Source organism: Nicotiana tabacum, chromosome 5 (assembly GCF_000715075.1).
Source record: "Nicotiana tabacum cultivar K326 chromosome 5, ASM71507v2, whole genome shotgun sequence".
In the NCBI taxonomy this organism is placed as follows: domain Eukaryota; kingdom Viridiplantae; phylum Streptophyta; class Magnoliopsida; order Solanales; family Solanaceae; genus Nicotiana; species Nicotiana tabacum.
The window spans coordinates 9,072,689-9,094,172 of record NC_134084.1 but is presented as its reverse complement, the minus strand read 5'-3'; the positions used below and the strand labels follow the sequence as shown (position 1 = coordinate 9,094,172).

Below are 21,484 nucleotides of genomic sequence, written 5' to 3'. Positions count from 1 at the left end.
TTTGTTGACTAGATGGGTGCGTGCCCGTGTTGTGCATGGGCTAATGTCCGACATCGTGGTTTATGTTATTTTGCACAGCTGTAAGATTACCAAAAAAGGTTTTAACTGACAAAATATTTTCATTCTTGTGCAAGATCAAGCACTTAACACAACAAGAACACTGAAAAGGAGTAGTAGTGTCAATCTGATGAAATGTTCAGAATATATTAATGTTTCAAATTCATTGAGGAACAAACTTGGTCAGAAATTCAGAAGCAGGTAATATCAACTATCTTTATGCTTCAACGTCAAAGTAACTTGATGTTGATTGAAATGAGAAACTGCTTTTTAGTTACATAGTAGAGATGCCTCTGAACTTACTCAGATCATAGACAGCAAATACTGCAGTATTTGGGCCTCTCTGCTGGTGAATTGCCCTTCAAATACCTTGGTGTACCACTGTCAGAATTACTTCTTGGGCTGATAAGACTTTGTCTTATGCGGGGAGGACTCAATTAGTTCAGTGTTTTGTTTGGTATACAAGCTATCTGGGCATAATTGTTTGTAATACCTATAAAAGTGATCAAGCTTATTGAGGGATTATGCAGGTCCTACATATGGTCGGGGCCAATGGAATTACAAAAAAAGCATTGATTGCGTGGGATAAAGTCTGCTTACCCAAAGTTGGGGGTGGTCTTAACCTCACCAACCTGAAGATTTGGAACAAAGCAGCAATAGCAAAGACTTGCTAGGACTTAGCACACAAGCAGGACAAGCTGTGGATTCGATGGATACACAAATATTACTTCAAAGGGCAGCAAATCACTAACATGACAATATTACAGCAAGATTGCTGGATGGTGAAAAAAGTAATAGAGGCTAAAGAGATATTGAAGAGCAGACACTTTGAACAACCACACAAAAGAAGTTTGATCCGACAAATCTACCTATATTTTCTTGGTAACTATAGTCGAGTGGAATGGAAGAGCTTAATGTTCAATAACGCAGCAAGACCAAAAACAAAATTCACAATGTGATTAATGTTGCATGGAAGGTTGCTGACTTGTGATAGACTAAGCAAATGGGGGATTACTGTAGATACTCAATGCATGCTTTGCAGAATGCAAGAGGAAACGAGAGAACATCTATTTATACAGTGTGAATACACAAAGAATACTTGGAACAAGTTATTTCAATGGATACAGACACAACACTTGTGAGCTCTGGATTGGCAGCAGTTCACACAATGGGCAATCCAATATTCTAGAGGGAAATCCCAATGGGTACAGGTGTTCAAAATTGTGTATGCAGAAGCAGTTCATCAAATATGGATTGAAAGGAACCTTCGAATCTTTGAACAAAAAAAATAGAGCGTGGGAGCATATTGCTAAGGAAATAGCCTATGTTTGTAGTATTCGAGTAACTCCTTGGAACAAGTCTTGTTTGCATAGCTTGTGTTTCTAGGGAGTATAGTATGTCCTTTGTCATGAGATTTGATAGCAAGCTGTGTTAGCTTTGCTTATGGATTTGTAATTGATTCTTGGTGATTAATAAAATAAGTTAGTTACCAAAAATATAAAATTTAAAAATTAGAGTTGTGTTGGGACATGAACACAACTTGGAGCTATTTTTGAATTTTTGTGAGTGATTTGAAGTCAAAATTTTGCAAAATAATGTTTTAGGATTTTTTAAATTTTTTCAAAATTCCGAAATTCAACTTCAAGTGAAATTTAGAGCCTGTTTGGAAAGCCACATTGGAATTGGATTTAGGTGTAATTGGGTGTAATTACACAATTTAGCATGTTTGTCCGGCCAAGTAATTACTTGGTTAACATGTAATTGGGTGTAATTGGAGAGGTGTAATTATACTCTCTAATTCTCAAGGAGGGAAGGGGGAGGGGAATGGGTGAGAATTGATGGTAATAAACTATGTAATTACAAGGTTACTTTTTAATTTCCTTCCTTTTGTTTTTATTTTAATTTATTTTCTTTAAAACTTTTTATTTCCATTATTTTAATTTTTAATTTATTTTTACCTTTTAATTTATTTTTTAACTTTAAAATATATTTTTTTGTACATTATTTATCTTTTATTTCTCTACCTTCACTTTTTATGATCCATGTAATTGCTCGTCTATTTTATTTTTTATTTATTTTATTTTCTTCATTTAGCGTAACTGTGTTATTATTCTAGTTTTTGAAACTATGGGTATTTTGGTATAACGGAAAATATTTTTCGAGAAAATACTTTTTTGGAAAACAAGTAGTAATCTTATTCATTTTCCCGTGTTTAGTACGCAAATTAAGGAAAATAACTTCTCAAGAGTATTCATAAATAATTTAGATACAAAAAACATGAAGCCATAAACTTTCAAACCAACAACCTTCCGAACCCACAAATTTCATAAACTTCCGAATCGCTAAATTTTCGAAACCGCGAACTTTCGAACACGTAAACTTTATAATTTCTAAACTCATAAATTTTCAAACACATAAATCTCCGAACTCATAACTTTGGAACTTGTAAAATGTTCGAACCTGTAAATCGAAAGATGAAAAAATAAAATTGAAAATTTAGGAAAAAATATTTTTTTACTGTGCAGAAAAAAATAAAAATAGAAATTTAAAATTACAAAAAAAGTAAAAAAAATAATTGTCGGGGGGGGGGGGGGGGGGGGGGGCTGCAAAAAAATGAAAAAATAGAAATTTAAAATTTAAAATAGAAAAAAGCAAAAAAAAAGTGTTTTTGGATTGGAGAAGCTTGGCCAAAGGTGCAGAAAAATAAAAAAACAGAAATTTGAAATTACAAAAAAAAAGTAAAAAAATAATGTTTTTGGGGGGAGGGGGAGGGGAGGGGGAGGGGGAGGGGGAGGGGGTAGCAGGGTGGATGGTGACAGAAAAAAACTGAAATCTAAAAAAAAAAACCTTTTTTGGAGAGGGGGTGGGTGGGTAGGCATGTGGTAGGGTTGGGTGGGTGGGTGTGGGGGTTGGTGAGGGTGGAGAAGATTGAGAAGAATTTTGGAAAATGTTTTCCTTTCTTTTGATAAGGAAAATATTTTCCTCCAATGGGAGGAAAATGAGTTCATAAGGAAAATGTTTTCCAAAACATTTAAGACAACCTAGGAAAATTGGAAAACATTTTTCGGAAAATATTTTTCCTTCATACCAAACACACTCTACACTTTCTAGCATTAGAAATAATGAGTCATTAACAAATTTGGTATATAATGAGGGATGTCATTAAAGTAGAATTTCGTTGTTGAATAAGGTTGATGAAGTACTATATTGTAGTGTCACGACCTAGATTTCTCACATTCGGGAGTCGTGATGGCGCCTGCTCGTAAAAGCTAGGCAAGCCAACTATTAAGGTTCTATACATTAACAATCAACCCAAACAGTTATAAATAGTAACTATAGCTAAACAAATGAAAAGCGTGGAGAGTCATAACAAATCTAAATACTCCAATACATGTCTACCCATGAATCTGGTGTCACAAATCACGAACATCTACGAATTACTAGAAATGTTGGTCTGAAAAGAAAAGTACAACTGTTCTCGGAATGAAAAGAGACAACAGAAAGCTAAAACAAGGAAGGGTGACTTTAGGCTCTACGGACGCCAACAGATCTACCTTGGTCTTCCTAGACTGAAGGCAGCTACCTCAGCTACTCACCGGGTCATAAAATCTGCACAAAAAGTACAGAATGTAGTATCAGTACAACCGACCCCATGTACTGAGTAAGTGTCAAACCTAACCTCGGCAAAGTAGTGAAGAGGCTAGGACACGACAATCATATATACTTGTGCAGTTAAATCATGTACAAACAGAATCGTAGCAACAGGAATCAACAGAATAAGGTGGGAAGGGGACATGCTGCGGGGAATATCATATTCTAACAATAAACCAATAAAGAAAGATCAATAAAGGAGCATAATGAACATCATATCTAAATCAACAAAAAAATAATGAAACGGTAACACGTGCACGACATCACCCTTCATGCTTTTACTATCATCATCACCATATGAAACAACAGAAATGGAGCGGCATCACCCTTCGTGCATTATTCCTCACAATATCGGTACAGCATCACCCTTCGTGCATTAACTCTTAAATCATAGCACGACATCGCCCTTCGTGCATTAACACTCATAATATGGGCACGACATCACCCTTCGTGCATTACACTTACTCACAATATCATGCACGGCATCACCCTTCGTGTTTTACATCCTTCCTCACCCAAACAATAGAAACAATACGTCCCGATAAGGGATTCAACAATATCAACAATAACATCCCGGCAAGGGATTCAGCTATAACCAATCTCGTTTCAACAATTACTTTACAAAATGAAACTCAAATTGAGTCAATACTCAATATTAGTCAATTACCAAGAAACTTTCATAAGCTTTGTTCAACATCGGACAGTTATCAATTCAAGCTGACAATGCATAATAGAGTCATAAAATCATAGTATAAGACCCACGGGCACGCTTGACACCAACGTATAGATACTCGTCACCACACCTATACGTCGTACTCATATTAAAACATAGCAAATAAGAATACAACTCTTATTCCCTCAAGCTAAGGTTAGGCCAAACACTTTCATTGATTTCACGGACAAGATTATGCCTCAACTACCGGTTTACCTCTCGTTTCCACTTCCACTTCGCTTGTATCTAGTCATAATTTACTTAATAACGTTAATAAATGCTAAATAAACCAATTCTAATGCATGAAAATATATTTCCCAATGTTTTTCCCATAAAAGTCAAAAATCGACCCCGGGCCCGCTTAGTAAAAACCCGAAGTTCGAACCAAAACCCGATCATCCATTCACTCACGAACTCAAATATGCAATTAGTTTTGAAATCGGACCTCAAATTGAGGTCCAAATCCCCAAAATTTGAAAATCCTAATTTCTACCAAAAAACACCCAATTTCCCATGAAAACCCCTAGATTTTGAAGTGAAATCATGTAAAAAGATGTTATAGATTGAAGAAAATAAATTAGAAATCGTTTACCTATGATTTGTGGAAGAACTCTCTTCAACAAAATCGCTTATGGCAGTTTAGGTTTTGAGAAAGTTGAAAAATGATGAAAATCCCGTCTGAAATCCCACTTAACAAGTGCAGTTATCGCAATTGCGATCATGGGTTCGCAATTGCGAACCCTTGAAATTTCTGCCATCTCGCATTTGTGAAGAAATCGTCGCATTTGCGACTACTGAGGACTTACTGAGAACTTCGCATTTGCGAAGAAATGCTTGAAAATGCGAGCAAGGCTGGCCAGGGCATACATCGCAATTGCGATCAGCCCCTCGCACTTACCAACCTTGACAGGCTCGCAATTGCGAGTTCAGAGCATGCAATAAATACCAGATGAACATCAGAAATTTCCTAAGTTCAAACTCACTCCATGGCCTATCCAAAACTCACCCGAGCCCTCGGGGCTCCAAACCAAACATGCACGCAAGTCTAAAAATATCATACGGACTTGCTCGTTCGATCAAATCATCAAAATAACAACAACAATAACTACGAATTTAACCTCAAATTCATGAAATTCCTTAAGAACATTGAAATTTTTATTTTCTCAACTAAATGTCCGATTTATATTAAATCAACTCCGATTTTTATCAAATTTTACAGATTTGACTTAATTATTATTTTAAACTTGTACCAGGCTCCGAAACCAAGATACGGACCCGATACCATCAAGAACACATATCATTTCACTTCTAAAAGTCTTTATATTTTCTAGCAAATAATTTTCTTTAAAAATTCTTTTCTCGGGCTAGGGACCTCAAAATTCGATTTTGGGCATACGCCCAAGTCCCATATTTTACTCTGGACCCTACGGGACCGTCAGATCACGTGTCCGGGTCCGTTTACCAAGAATATTGACCAAAGTCAACTTTAATCAATTTTAAAGTCAAAATTAATCTTTTTCTTAAATTTCACATAAAAACTTTCCGGAAACGCGCCCGAACTGCGCACACAAATCGAGGTGAGACAAAAAGAGGTTTTTAAGGCCTCGGAACACAGTTTTGACTTTTAAAATAAGAGATGACCTTTTGGGGTCATCGCATTCTCCAACTCTAAAACAACCGCTTGTCTTCGAACGGACATAGAAAAGTACCTGAGTCGGTGAAAAGGTGAGGATAACGGCTCTGCATATCGGACTCGGACTCCCAGGTCGCTGCCTCAACAGGCTAACCTCTCCACTACACATGAACTGAAGGGAAATTCTTCGATCTCAACTAACGAAACTGCCGGTCTAGAATAGCTACCGGCTCCTCCTCATAGGTCAAGTCCTTGTCCAACTGGATAGTGCTGAAGTCTAACACGTGGTATGAATCGTCGTGATACTTCCGAAGCATGGGCACATAAAACATTGGGTGAACAGTTGATAAACTCAGCGGCAACGCAAGTCTGTAAGCCACCTCTCCCACTCGATCAAGAATCTCAAAAGGACCGATGAATCTAGGGCTTAGCTTGCCCTTCTTCCCAAATCTCATCACGCCTTCATGGGTGACACCCGAAGCAATACCCGCTCCCCTACCATGAATGTCACATCGCGAAGTTTACAGTCAGCATAACTCTTTTTCCTGGACTGGACTGTACGAAGCCTATCCTAAATAATCTTCACCTTATCCAAGACATCCTGTACTAGATCTGTACCCAACAACCGAGCCTCTCCCGGCTTAAACCATCCAATCGGCGACCGACACCGCCTACCATATAATGCCTCATAGGGAGCCATATGGATGCTCGACTGGTAACTATTGTTGTAGGCAAACTCTGCTAATGGAAAGAACTGATCCCATGAACCTCCAAAGTCAATAACACATGCTCGGAGCATATCCTCCAAAATCTGAATAGTACGCTCGGACTATCCGTCCGTCTAAGGATGGAATATTGTGCTCAACTCGACCTAAGTACCCAACTCACGCTGAACTGTCTTCCAGAAATGCGAGGTAAACTGCATACCTCGGTCAGAAATAATAGACACGGGCACACCATGAAGACAAATAATCTCTCGGATATAAATCTCTGCCAACCGCTCAGAAGAATAGGAAACTGCCACTTGAATGAAATATGCTGACTTAGTCAGCCTATCAACAATAATCCATACCGCATCAAACTTCCTCTGAGTCCATGGGAGTCCAACAACGAAGTCCATAGTGATACGCTCCCACTTCCACTCGGGAATCTCAATCTTCTAGAACAAACCACCAGGTCTCTGATGCTCGTACTTTACCTGCTGACAACTCAAACATCGAGCAACATACGCAACAATATTCTTCTTCATCCTCCTCCACCAATAATGCTGTTGCAAGTCCTGATACATCTTAGCGGTGCTCGGATGAATAAAATACCAGGAACTATGGGCCTCCTCTAGAATCAACTTACGAAGTCCATCTACATTTGGCACACAAACTCGACCCTACATCCTCAAAACTCCATCACCTCCCACTGTAACCTGTTTGGCACCCTGTACTGCTCTGTGTCTCTAAGGACAAGAAAATGAGGATCATCATACTGTCGATCTCGGATACACTCAAATAATGAAGAACGAGCGACTGTGCAAGCTAAAATACGGCTAGGCTCAGAAATATCCAACCTCACGGAATCACTGGGTAAAGCCTGAACATCCAAAGCAAGTGGTCTCTCACCGACCGGAATATACGCAAGACTGCCCATGTTGGCTGACTTCCTACTCAAAGTATCGACCACTACATTGGCCTTCCCCAGATGATACAAGATGGTGATATCATAGTTTTTCAATAGCTCCAACCACCTCCTCTGCCTCAAATTTAGCTCCTTCTGCTTGAACAAGTATTGCAAACTTTTGTGATCCGTGAACACCTCGCACGGCATGCCATATAAATAATGCCTCCAAATCTTCAATGCGTGAACAATGGCTGCTAGCTCCAAATCATGAACTGGATAATTGTTCTCGTGGATCTTCAGGTGCCGTGAGTCATATGCAATAACCTTGCCATTCTGCATCAACACCGCACCAAGTCCAATACGAGATGCATCACAATATACTATATATGGCCCTGAACCTGTATGCAATACCAACACCGGCACTGTAGTCAAAGCTGTCTTGAGCTTCTAAAAGCTCGCCTCATACTCGTTCGACCACCTGAACTGGGCACCCTTCTAGGTCAACCTGGTCATCGGGGCTGCAGTAGATGAAAACCCCTCCACAAACCGACGGTAATAGCCGGCCAAACCCAAGAAACTCCAGATCTCTGTGGCTGATGTGGGTCTAGGCCAGTTCTTGACTGCCGCAATCTTCTTAGGTCCACTTGAATACCCTCTACTGATACAACATGACCCAAGAATGCAACTAAACTCAACCAAAACTCATATTTCGAAAACTTAGCATATAACTGATTGTCCCTCAAAGTCTGGAGAATGACTCGAAGATGCTGCTCATGCTCCTCCTAGCTGCGGGAATAGATAAAAATATCATCAATGAAGATAATCATGAAGGAATCCAAATAAGGCTTGAACACTCGGTTCATCAAATCCATGAAAGTTGCTGGGGAATTTGTCAACCCAAATGACATCACTAAGAACTCATAATGCCCGTACCAAGTGCGAAAAGCTCTCTTAGGGACATCGAATACCCTAATCCTCAAATGATGGTAGCTAGATCTCAAATCAATCTTTGAAAACACTTTGGCACCCTGAAACTGATCAAACAAATCATCAATCCTCGGCAATGGATACTTATTCTTGATTGTGACCTTGTTCAACTGCCGATAGTCTATGCACATCCTCATCGATCCGTCCTTTTTCTTAACAAACAACACTGGCACACCCCAAGGCGAGACACTAGGTCTAATAAAGCCTTTATCAAGCAGGTCTTGCAACTGTTCTTTCAATTCTTTCAACTCTGGAGGGGGCATATGATATGGTGGATAGAAATGGGCTAAGTGCTTGGAGCCAAATCAATGCAAAAGTCAATATCCCTGTCGGGAGGGACCCCGGTAGTTATGAAGGAAATACCTCTGGAAACTCACGAACAACGGGCACAAAATCAATAGAAGGAACCTCAGCACTAGAATCACGAACATACGCCAAATAAGCCAAACACCATTTTTCAACCATACGCCGAGCTTTATATAAGAAACAACCCTACTGACAAATTGACTGGGAGTCCCTATCCATTCCAATCGAGGCAAACCCGGCAAGGCTAAGGTCACAGTCTTGGCGTGACAGTCAAGTACAACATGATAAGAGGATAACTAATTCGTCCCCAAAATGACATCAAAGTCTACCATATCGAGAAGTAAGAGATCTACACGGGTCTCAAGACCCCCAATAATAACCATACACAAGCGATAGACTCGATCTACAACAATAGAATCACACACAGGTATAGACACATATACAGGAGCACTCAAAGAATCACGAGGCACAACCAGGTAAGGGGCAAAATAAGATGATACTTAGGAATATGTAGACCCCGGATCAAATACAACTGAAGCATCTTTACTGCAAACCGAAACCATACATGTGATAACTGCATTAGAGGCCTCAGCCTTAGGTCTGGCTAGAATAGCATAACATCGGGCCTGGGCCCCACCACTCTGAACTACATCCCGAGGACGGACTCCTACTGGTTGGCCTCCACCTTTAGTTGCTTGGCCTCCACCTCTAACGACCTGACCTCCACATTTAACGGCCTGACCTCCACCTCTAACACCTCGACCCCTACCTTTAGTTGGCTGAATGGGCAATGGAACACTCGGTGCCTAAACTATGGCACGGGAACCTTGATGTTGAGAACTGCTCGGTGCTTGAGGGAAAAATCTAGCAATATGCCTCGTATTGCCACAAGTATAACAAGCCCTCGGCTGCTGGGACTGCTGACCCTGACGGCCTGAGTAACAATCTTGAAAACTCTGGAGCATAGGTGCACTAATAGAAGCTGGTGGCGCACTGTAGGGAAACTGATCAGAATACTGCATATGAGAACCACGGCCACCTGGAGCACCGTGAGAAGCCTGAAGTGCTGAATGAAATGGCCTGGGAGGATGGCCTCTACCAAAAGAATCCCTGCCTCCAGACGAGGCACCACTGAACCTGCTAGAATGACGAGGCCTCTTGTAAGACCCCTGACCACTCCCCTGAGCTAGAACCATCTCAACTCTCCTAGCCATATTGGCCGCATCCTAAAAAGAAATCTCGCTCCCTGTCTCCTTAGCCATCTGCAGTCGAATAGGCTGAGCGAGTCCCTCAATGAACCTCCTCACCATCTCTCTCTCTCGGTGGGAAGTATAATAAGAGTATGATGGACCAAGGCAATAAATCTGGTCTCGTACTGAGTGCTAGTCATGGAACCCTGCTGGAGACGCTCAAACTGCCTCCGATAGTTCTCTCTCTGAGTGATAGGAAGAAACTTCTCCAGAAATAACTGACAGAACGGATCCCAAGTCAAAGCCGGTGACCCAGCTAGTCTAGCCAAACAAAAATCTCTCCACCAAGTCTTGGCGGAACCTGACAGATGAAAAGCAGCAAAGTCGACCCCGTTGTTCTCCACTATCCCCATGTTCCGTAGAACCTCATGACAGCTCTCTAAATAGTCCTGGGGATCTTCTGAAGATGTACCGTCATAAGTAATAGTGAAGAGCTTGGTGAACCTGTCCAACCTCTACAAAGCATTAGCAGACATAGCTGCTCCATTACCGGTCTGAGCCACAATACCCGGTTGAACTACCCCAACTGGCTGAGCTGCTGGAGTCTAAAACTGGGGAGCCATCTGCTCCGGAGTGTGGGTAGCGGGAGTCTGTACTCCTCCTCCAGCCTGAGAGACGGTTGTTGCTACAGGAAGTAAGCCTGCCTGGGCGACACTCTCCATAAGGCCCACTAGACGGACCAGAGCATCCTGGAGTACTGGGGTAGCGATGAACCCATCTGGGACCTGAGCTGGCCCTGCTGGAACGGTCTGGGCTGGAGCCTCCTCCTCAAACTCTACCTGAGGCTCCGCCGCTGGTGTTGCTCCTCTGGGCTGAGCCCTGCCCCTACCTCGGCCTCTAGCACGGCCTCATCCTCATCCTCTGCCCCTCGTAGGAGTGGCCACTAGGGGCTCGGGCTGCTGATCAGCGGATGAAGAAGCACGTGTTCTCGCCATCTGCGAAAGAACATAGTAGAAGTTCAATTAGCATTGAGGTGTCAATTCGCACGACAAAGAAGAATAGATATGAAGTTATTCCTAAACTCTGTAGCCTCTGGGGATAAGCACAGACGTCTCTGTACCGATCCCCCATACTCTACCTAGCTTGTTCGTGAATTGTGAGACCTAAGTAACCTAGAGCTCTGATACCAACTTGTCACGGTCCGGATTTCCCACCCTCATGAGTCACGCCTACTCGTGAAAGCTAGGCAAGAAAACTATTAAGGTTCTATACATTAACAATCAATCCAAACAGTTATAAACAGTAACTATAGCTAAACAAATGAAAAGCGCGGAAGAGTTATAATAAATCCAAATACTTCAATACATGTCTACCCACGAATCTGGTGTCACAAATCACGAACATCTACGAATTACTACAAATATTGGTCTGAAAAGAAAAGTACAACTATTCTCGGAATGAAAAGAGACAGCAGAAAGCTAAAGCAAGGAAGGGTGACTTTAGGCTCTACGGACGCCAGCAGATCTACCTTAGTCTTTCTGGACTGAAGGCAGCTACCTCAGCTGCTCACCGGGTCTAGTACTAAAATCTGCACAAAAAGTACAGAGTGTAGTATCCACTAAAATCTGCACAAAAAGTACAGAGTGTAGTATCCGTACAACCGACCTCATGTACTGAGTAAGTGTCGAACCTAACCTCGGCGAAGTAGTGAAGAGACTAGGACACGACAATCATATATACTTGTGCAATTAAATCATGTACAAACAGAATCGTAGCAACATGAATCAACAGAATAGGGTGGGAAGGGGACATGCTGCGGGGAATATCAGATTCTAACAATAAACCAATAAAGAAAGATCAATAAAGGAGCATAATGAACATCATATCTAAATCAATAAAAAAAATGGTAACACGTGCACGACATCACCCTTCGTACTTTTACTCTCATCCTCACTATATGAAACAACAGAAATGACACGGCATCACCTTTCGTGCATTACCTCTCATAATCATGGCATGACATCACCCTTCGTGCATTATTCCTCACAATATCGGCATGGCATCACCCTTCGTGCATTAAATTTCAAATCATGGCACGACATCACCCTTCGTGCATTAACACTCACAATATCGGCACGGCGTCACCCTTCATGCATTACACTCACTCACAGTATCATGCACGACATCACCCTTCATGCTTTACACTCTTCCTCACCTAAACAATAGGAACAATACATCCCGGCAAGGGATTCAACAATATCAACAATAACATCCTGGCAAGGGATTCAGCTATAACCAATCTCGTTTCAACAATTACTTTACATAATGAAACTCAACTTGAGGCAATACTTAACAATAGCCAATTACCAAGAAACTTTCATAAGCTTTATTCAACATCGACAGTTATCAATTCAAGCATGGACAGTGCATAATAGAGTCATAACAATCATGGTATAAGACCCACAGGCACGATTGACACCGATGTATAGATACTCGTCACCACACCTATACGTCGTACTCATATTAACACATAGCAAATAAGAACACAACTCCTATTCCCTCAAGATAAGGTTAGGCCAAACACTTACCTCGATTCCACAAACAAGATTAAGCCTCAAATACCGCTTTACCTCTCGGTTCCACTTCCACTTCGCTTGTATCTAGTCATAATTTACTTAATAACGTTAATAAATGCTAAATAAACTAATTCTAATGCATGAAAATATAGTTCCCATTGTTTTCTCCAAAAAGTCAAAAATCGACCCCGAGCCCGCTTAGTAAAAACCTGAAGTTCGAACCAAAACCCGATCACCCATTCACTCACGAACTCAAATATGCAATTAGTTTTGAAATCGGACCTCAAATTGAGGTCCAAATCCCTAAAATTTAAAAATCCTAATTTCTACCCAAAAACACACAATTTCCATAAAAACCCCTAAATTTTGAAATGAAATCATGTAAAAAGATGTTGTAGATTGAAGAAAACAAGTTAGAAATCGTTTACGTATGATTTGGGGAAGAACTCTCTTCAAGAAAATCGCCTATGGGAGTTTAGGTTTTGAGAAAGTTGAAAAATGATGAAAAATCCAAATCCCACTTAACAGGTGCATTTATCGCAATTGCGATCATGGGTTCGCAATTGCGGACCTTGGGAATTTCTACTATCTTCGCATTTGTAAAGAAATCGTCGCATTTGCGGCTACTGAGGACTTACTGAGAACTTCGCATTTGCGAAGAAATGCTCGCAAATACGAGCAAGGCTGGCTAGGGCATGCATCGCAATTGTGATCAGACCCTCGCAATTACCAACCCTAACAGGCTCGCAATTGCGAAGCCTGACCTTGCAATTGCGAGATCAGAGCCTGCAATCCAAAACTCACTCGAGCCCTCGGGGCTCCAAACCAAATATGCACGCAAGTCTAAAAATATCATACGGACTTGCTCGTGCGATCAAATCATCAAAATAACATCAACAACTACGAATTTAACCTCAAATTCATGAAATTCCTTAAGAACATTGAAATTTTCATTTTCTCAACTAAAGGTCCGATTTATATCAAATCAACTCCGATTCTTATCAAATTTCACATATTTGACTTAATTATTATTTTAAACCTGTATTGAACTCCGGAACCAAGATACGGGCCCGATACCATCAAGAACACGTATCATTTTACTTCTAAAAGTCTTTATATTTTTCAGCAAATAATTTTCTTTAAAAATTCTTTTCTCGGGTTAGGGACCTCGGAATTCAATTTCGAGCATACACTCAAGTCTCATATTTTACTACGGACTCCGCGGGACCGTCAGATCACGGGTCCGGGTCCGTTTACCAAGAATGTTGACCAAAGTCAACTTTAATCGATTTTAAAGGTCAAAATCAATCTTTTTCTTAAATTTCACATAAAAGCTTTCCGAAAACGCGCCCGGACTGCGCACGCAAATCGAGGTAAGACAAAAAGAGGTTTTTAAGGTCTCGAAACATAGTTTTAACTTCTAAAACAAGAGATGACCTTTCAGGTCATCACAGTTTTCTAATCTTAAGTTGTAATTTATTTTTATTATGTTGGAATTTGACATATGTTTAAGTTTTTAGTTATTTTTACAATATTAGTTATAAATATATGATTACTAATTAATGTATATTCAAGAAAAAATATGCATCTTAAATACCAAATTTAATATCATTTATACTTGTAAAAATTATTTATAGGCATATATTTATTATATTTAGCTTTTAAGTTTTGATAATTCATTTAATATTTAATATAACTGTGTAATTACACTTGTCCAACCAAACAGTACGCTTGTAATTATATTGTAATTATGTTGTAAACAATAAATATGTCATTGTAATTACTAGACTGTATAATTACTAGGTTGCATAATTATTACCCTAGTAATAGTGCCTTTCCAAACAAACCCTTAAAAATTTTCTTAATCAAACATTAATTCAGAAAAAATGTAATTTTTTTTGGAAAAAGTGATTTTTTTTAATTCCTAAACTTTCCCTAAGTGGAGTCGTTAGAATCTCTCTCTCACGTTTTCAGCAGCTTCCGATTCTGATTGTAGATGGCACCTCCAGAGAATGATGGCCAAGGGAAAAAAAGTTGGAAGAGGAGAGTAGTAATGGAGTAGTTGGTTCAAATGTCACTGATTTTGATTCTGATCACGATATATGGTATGTGTGTCGATGGTTGCAGTATGTCTCGGAGACTTCGGGATGAATATAATCGGCAGGTGGATGAGAGCGAGGTGCGTACCCTGCCTTCCTTTCATACTTATGGCCTCATAGTTGTCGTACTAGACCACACTTTTTGTGTGTGATTTGTCCTTTTTGTTGTTCGTGTATTATGCAAAATAGGGGTTTAATATCAACGAAATTCTATATTCTAATTATTAAACCAATTTCCCAACCCTAAATGCAAGGTTCCTAAAATTCATCATCAGGCCTACGTGCCCGAATTCCGGAAATTTTTTAAAAACGTTGTTAGCCATAACTTAAGGATCAAGAATATATGATTTTTACTCTATTCCATAACAAATTTTGTGATTAAATCTTGTTTTTATCAAAACCCTAAGTTTTCACCCAAACCCTTGATTTTCCATAATTTTTACATGTTAATCTACCCATAATCTATGTATTTAACTCATGTTATGTAGAAATTACTTACCTCAAAGTGCTAGATAAAAACCCTCTTCCAAAAGCTCCAAAAATCTCCTAAGACCAAGTGGGAAATAAAGGAAATGGGCTAAGTCTCGGGATAAAAAACCCTGGGTTCCAGTCACAGTTGTCGCATTTGCGACATCCGTCTCGCAAATGCGAAGCCAAGCCGTCCCTGCCCAGGTCGCATTTGCGACCAGATTCTTCGCAAATGCGAAGGTGACAGCCTCGCAAAAGCGATCCTTAGTTCGCAAATGCGAACTTTCCCTCAGATGTCCATGCTCGCAAATGCGAGCTCCATAATCGCATTTGCGATCAAAACACTGCAAATGCGGTCACACCAGCACCGACAATCCCACTTCTCAACAAAATGCTCCGAAGCTACTCCAAAACACACCCGGGGCCCCCGGGACCCCGTCTAATCGTAACAACCAATCCTATAACATAACACGGACCTGCTCGAGGCCTCAAATCACATCAAACAATGGCGAAATCACGAATCGCAACTCAATTCAAGCTTTATGAACTTTAGAGCTTCAAACTTCTACATTCGATGTCGAAACCTATCAAATCTCGTCCGATTGATCTCAAATTTTACACACAAGTCATATTTGACATTACGGACGTACTCCAACTTCCGAAATCGGATTCCAACCTCGATATCAAAAAGTCCACTTCCGGGCAAACTCCTCAAAACCTTCAAATTTCTATCTTTAGCCAAATGACTCCAAAATGACCCACGGACCTCCGAATTCACTTCCGATCGCGCTTCTAACACCAGAATCACCATACAGAACTATTCTCAGTCTCTGAATCTCAAACGGACACTGATAACACTGAAATGCACTTTAACCCAAACTTATGAAATGCTTCCAAAAATGCTAACTTCCACATCAGGTGCCGAAACATTCCCGAGTCTTCCAAAACTTGATCAGGACATACGCCCAAGTTCGCAATCATCATATGACCCTGATGGAACCTTCGAATCCCGATTCTGAAGTCGTTTATTCAAAAATTCAATCTTAGTCAATTCTTTCAACTTAAAGCTTCCGAATTGAGAATTCTCTTTCCAAATAAACTCTGAACTTCCTGTAATTCAATTCCGACCAAGCGTACAAGTCATAATACCCGAAGTGAAGCTGCTCATGGCCTCAAACTGCTAAACGACGCGCTAAAGCTCAAAATGACCGGTCGGATCGTTACACGCACAACTTTGGAACTTGTAAAATTTCGAACTTGTAAACCGAAAGATCAAAAAATAAAATTTAAAATTTAAAAAAAAAATATTTTTTTCCCGTGTAGAAAAAAATAAAAAATAGAAATTTGGAATTACAAAAAAAGTAAAAAAAAATAATTGTGCGGGGGGAGAGGGGGGCGGGGGAGTGCAGAAAAAAGAAAAAACAGAAATTTAAAATTACAAAACAAAAAGTAAAAAAAAAAATGTGCGGGGGTAGGGGGTGGGGCAGCGGGAGTATGAGCGTGGGGGTGGGGGTGCAGAAAAACGAAAAAATAAAAATTTGAAATTATAAAAAAAAAGTAAAAAAAAATTTGGGGAAGGGGTAGCAGGGTTGGTGGTGACGGAAAAAAAAATTTTTTTTTAAAAAAATGCCTTTTTGGAGAGGGGGTGGGTGGGTGGGTGTGGGGGTGGGTGAGGGTGGGGAATAAGATGTGCAAAGTTGAGAAGAAGTTTTGGAGAATATTTTTCTTTCTTTTGATAAGGAAAATATTTTCCTCAAATGGGAGGAAAATGAGTTCTTAAGGAAGATGTTTTCCAAAATATTTAAGCCAACCTGGGAAAATTGAAAAATATTTTCCTTCATACCAAACACGCCCTACACTTCCTTCCTAATATTAGAAATAATGAGTCATTAACAAATTTGGCATATAATGAGGGATGTCATTAAAGTAAAATTTCGTTGTTGAATAAGATTATAAACTTATTATGTTTTCTAATCTTAAGTTGTATTGGAATTTATTTTTATTATGTTGGAATTTGAAATATATTTAAGTTATATTTTTTTTTTGGGGGGGGGGGGGTATTTTTTGGATTTTGAAATTATGTTATATTTATGGTTCCAATTTATTTTTTTTAGTAGTATTGGCTTGTTATTGCATATTGTTCATTTTTTAGTTAGAAAGAGATAGATTTGTTATGTCAAACATTCACATAATGTTATGATATTATATTATAAATATTAATTTATTTTATCAAACATATATTTCATGTTGTTGTTATAGAACGTATGTTTTTAGTTTTTATAATTAATTAAATTAAATACTATTAATTTGAAAATATATAAAAATTATTTTTACAATATTAGTTATAAATATATGATTATTAATTAGTGTATATTCAAGAAAAAATATGCATCTTCAATACCAAATCTAATATCATTTATACTTATAAAAAATTATTTATAGGGATATATTTATTATTTTTAGCTTTTAAGTTTTTATAGTTCATTTAATATTTAATGTAGTTGTGTAATTACACTCGTGCAATCAAATAGTACCTTATAATTACATTGTGACAAAAAAACACGTCATTATAATTACTAGATTGAATAATTATTACCATATTAACGACACCAATTCTAATTGCGGAGCGGCTTTCCAAACATATCCTTAAAATTTTTACAGCCTTCAGAAAAAAAAAAAGTGATTTTTTTTTTAATTCCTAAACTTGCCCGTTGGAATCTCTGTCACATTTTCAGCAGCTTCCGATTCTGATTGCAGATGGCACTTCCAGAGAATGATGGCCGAGGGAAAAAAATTTTGGAAGAGAAGAGTAGTAAAAATGGAGTAGTTGGTTCAAATGTCGCTGATTCTGATATTGATTCTGATCCTGATCACGATTATGGTATGTATGTCGATGGTCGCCCTATGTCCCGGAAACTTCGGTTGGAATATAATCGGCAGGTGGATGAGAGCGAGGTACGTACCCTTTCATACTTATGACCTCATAGTTCTCGTTTCACTTCAGTTGTCGTACTAGACCACACTTTTTGTGTGTGATTTGTCCTTTTTGTTGTTCGTGTATTATGCAAAATAGGGTTTTGATATCAATTTGGATTTGCCATTGGGGGTTAGTGTTGTGGCTCCAATTAATCCACAACGGGGTTGCGAGAACATCCCAAGATATACCGAGCTGTCTCACATGGCCATTGACGATTTCAATTCACAGAATGTAAGTAAAATCTTCTTATATAATTGCCTTATGCTTGGAGAAAAATGTTATTCTGTCTGCCCCTTTTAATTTGGCTGTCTTCTATTTGTTAGAATAAAAGATACGAATTTGTCAAAAATTTGACTGTGACCACATCACTTGCTGCTGGTTTTTGGTGTCGTATCACCTTTCAAGATAGGGATGCTGATGCTAATGCTGCTGCTTCTGATGCTGTAAAGACCTTTCAAACATTGGCGTGGTGGGGATTGATGGAGACAAAGAAATTATATTTTGCAGGCTTAAGAAACAATCCAGTGGTGAAGGTAAACCTTTTTTTATGCATCTTCTCACTTGTTACTTACATTGCTTTTATATGCAACATGCTCAGTGGCTAGGAATTTTTTCAAGGGTCTTTAAACTTGAAAGAAGTGAAAAAATTCTCCGACAAAGAGTGTTCAGTATATGCTATATACCTATAAAACCTAATAATTTTCCTATATACTCAGTGCTATTTTCCGATGAAGGGCGGTCAACTATCAGACATATGGCTTCACCCATGAACATGCTTATGCTAAGATATATAAACTTCCAATGGTTGTGCCCTCTTAGGATTACCTTGTCCCTCGTGGGGTTTTTTGCTGCGTTGACCGGCGTGTGTGTGTTGGGGGTGGTGGGGGGGTGGTGTATGTTTTCTCTAGCATACAACTCATTGATTTATGCCTGTGCATTTTGGTACACAACAACTATGCCTCAATTGTGATCAGGTCCGCAATATCACTAATTTCACTCCATTTGTATCTATTATATTCCAATATGCCAACATTTTTTGCCAATGGTGTAAAAATTATGTTGTGTGTGCTTGCCGGCAACCTCCATTACACCAAAAAGATAACTGCTCAAAACTTCATGATCAGCCCCAACCAACACCATGATTCTTTCCATATTGTTAAATGAGAGAAGGAATGAAATGGATGCATTCTGATATTTAGTTATTTAGCAACAAGTATGTTGGCGAATTCACTTTATGAGAGAATTCACATGATGCCATAGATCAATGCTGTTATGATATATGTGACTTTGTTTTGTCATTTTCTGTGTTAAGAAATAAATTATAAAATCACTTGTACCTGCAGTTTTTATGTTGTTCAGGTAGAAATATTACAAGTCTCGCATAAACAATAATGCTTTGCCTCTCCAGGAAACTACAAATTCCCTTATTTCTGCTTTTAAAGGATTTGTTTCTTCTCTTCAGTACTAAAGATCTTGCCATCATCAGAAAAAAAAGTAGATTAAGAGAGCTTAAACCTTGTAATAGTTAAAAGGCTAAGCTGCAGCATAATCTTTTTTTTTCACTTTCTTCTCTCTTTTGTTTCTTCTTCTTGATGATGGCAAGGATCTTTAGTACCGAAGAAAGAAACAATTTCTTTAAGAGCAGAACTAGGAGAATGTGTAGCTTTTCTCTGCCCATCTCATTTTTTCTTTTTTACCAAGAAATGATTTTGAACTCAATCAGATTCTCACGAAAACTTTTTTCCAACCTAGACAGTCTGAAGGTTATAAATTACTCCAAGAGTATGTGATTCATTGGAAGAGCTTCTTGCATTAGTGTTCAATATACTGATGTGCTTTGTTGTTACTCAACTGCATATCTTTTGCTAAAGCTGAACTTCATTGAGGTGTTAGTATTTTGTAAAATCTGTGTCTACCGCTCCTCATGGCTTTCTATTACTCTAGTTGCTCTAGTTCATTATGCATTCCCTGGAGTCCAGTTGAGTCAATAATTTGAAAAAACAATTTTGGTGGATTACATCATGTTTTTAAGGAAACAATAAATGCCTTAATTTCTATAGAGATGCAAACTGCATTACCTATTGAATTCAAAATCTTTACTTTTCATACAACTAGATATGTTGCCATGAAAAGCCCTTGATTTTGTGGCGACTTCGTGGGTCGTAACTGAAGGTCTGTTTTCCTGTAGTGTAATTAGGTTCCTTTGGAAAATCCTTTAGTAGGACAGGAGTTTTGTTTCACATCAAAATAATGGTATACCTAAACATTCAACTCCCTTGTCTTTGCAATTTGTCTTTCTCGATCGCAAGGTCTGCATTTTCTGGATCAAGCCTTCAAGATGTTTGCTTTGTGCAGGTTGGAACATCCAAATTGTTTTATATACAGACAAATGATGAGAAAAATTGATGCTTTAAATTTGTTTGGGTCTGCCCTGCTTTGCTATTCTTTGTTGTAAGTACCCTTTTATTTTTGGCAGGTGGTGAGCGAACTACTGATTCCAATGTTGATGTGAAAGCTACGCAGTGAGCTAGTCATCTCTTTAAGCTCTTGTCAGTCTTCTACTGTTTTAGTTATTGTTGAGAATGTAGTGTCATTTAATTGTATTATTACTAAGAAACATGAAAAAAAGTGCTGTGATTTGCCTTCTACGATTGTAGTTATGTCATTAAGAATGTAGGTTATCTGTGTTTTATTACTAAGACAAGGAAAAATGTGTTCTGATGTTATGATTCTGGTTATGTTTGATGATGATGCTTTTATTGGAGTTACTTGGTTTTGAGAAATCCTCTGTAGCTGGTCAGTTGTTTCACTTTGATCTATGGTAGTGCAACTTATTTTGGTTAATTTTTGGCTCTCTAAAGTTGGCTTATACTGTTCCTAGTTGTTTAATGGACCACATATTGAGTGAGGTTGGAGTATCTAATAGGTATAAGGCTCTGTTGAAGTAGCTAAATGAAAATAGTGGTCAACTTTAGGGAGATGTCTATATTTTGCCTTAATTTTTATTCTAATCACGAGTCGTGATGTACGTCACCTGACATCATATCCCTTGGGGTTGTCTACATCATACCCTACCCTTTGGGTGCGGCCCTTCTTCGGACCCTGCGTGAACACATAATGCCTTGTGCATCGGGCTGCCTTGAGTCAAGATGTACATGTGATGATGTGATAAAATAGCGACCGTTGAGTGTAGTCTATATAATCATTTGAACAACTT

At 38.9% G+C, this 21,484-nt stretch overlaps 1 protein-coding gene across 1 annotated transcript; it reads left to right on the top strand.

Moving 5' to 3' along the window:
• Positions 1 to 17,913: 17,913 nt before the first annotated feature.
• LOC107804002 (uncharacterized) lies at positions 17,914 to 20,966 on the top strand. The gene is made up of 4 exons (XM_075253316.1): positions 17,914 to 18,245; positions 18,364 to 18,498; positions 18,591 to 18,800; positions 20,744 to 20,966. Exons 1-4 carry the CDS (start codon positions 18,048 to 18,050, stop codon positions 20,777 to 20,779), a joined length of 579 nt encoding a protein of 192 aa, XP_075109417.1. The 5' UTR covers positions 17,914 to 18,047; the 3' UTR covers positions 20,780 to 20,966.
• Positions 20,967 to 21,484: the final 518 nt, after the last annotated feature.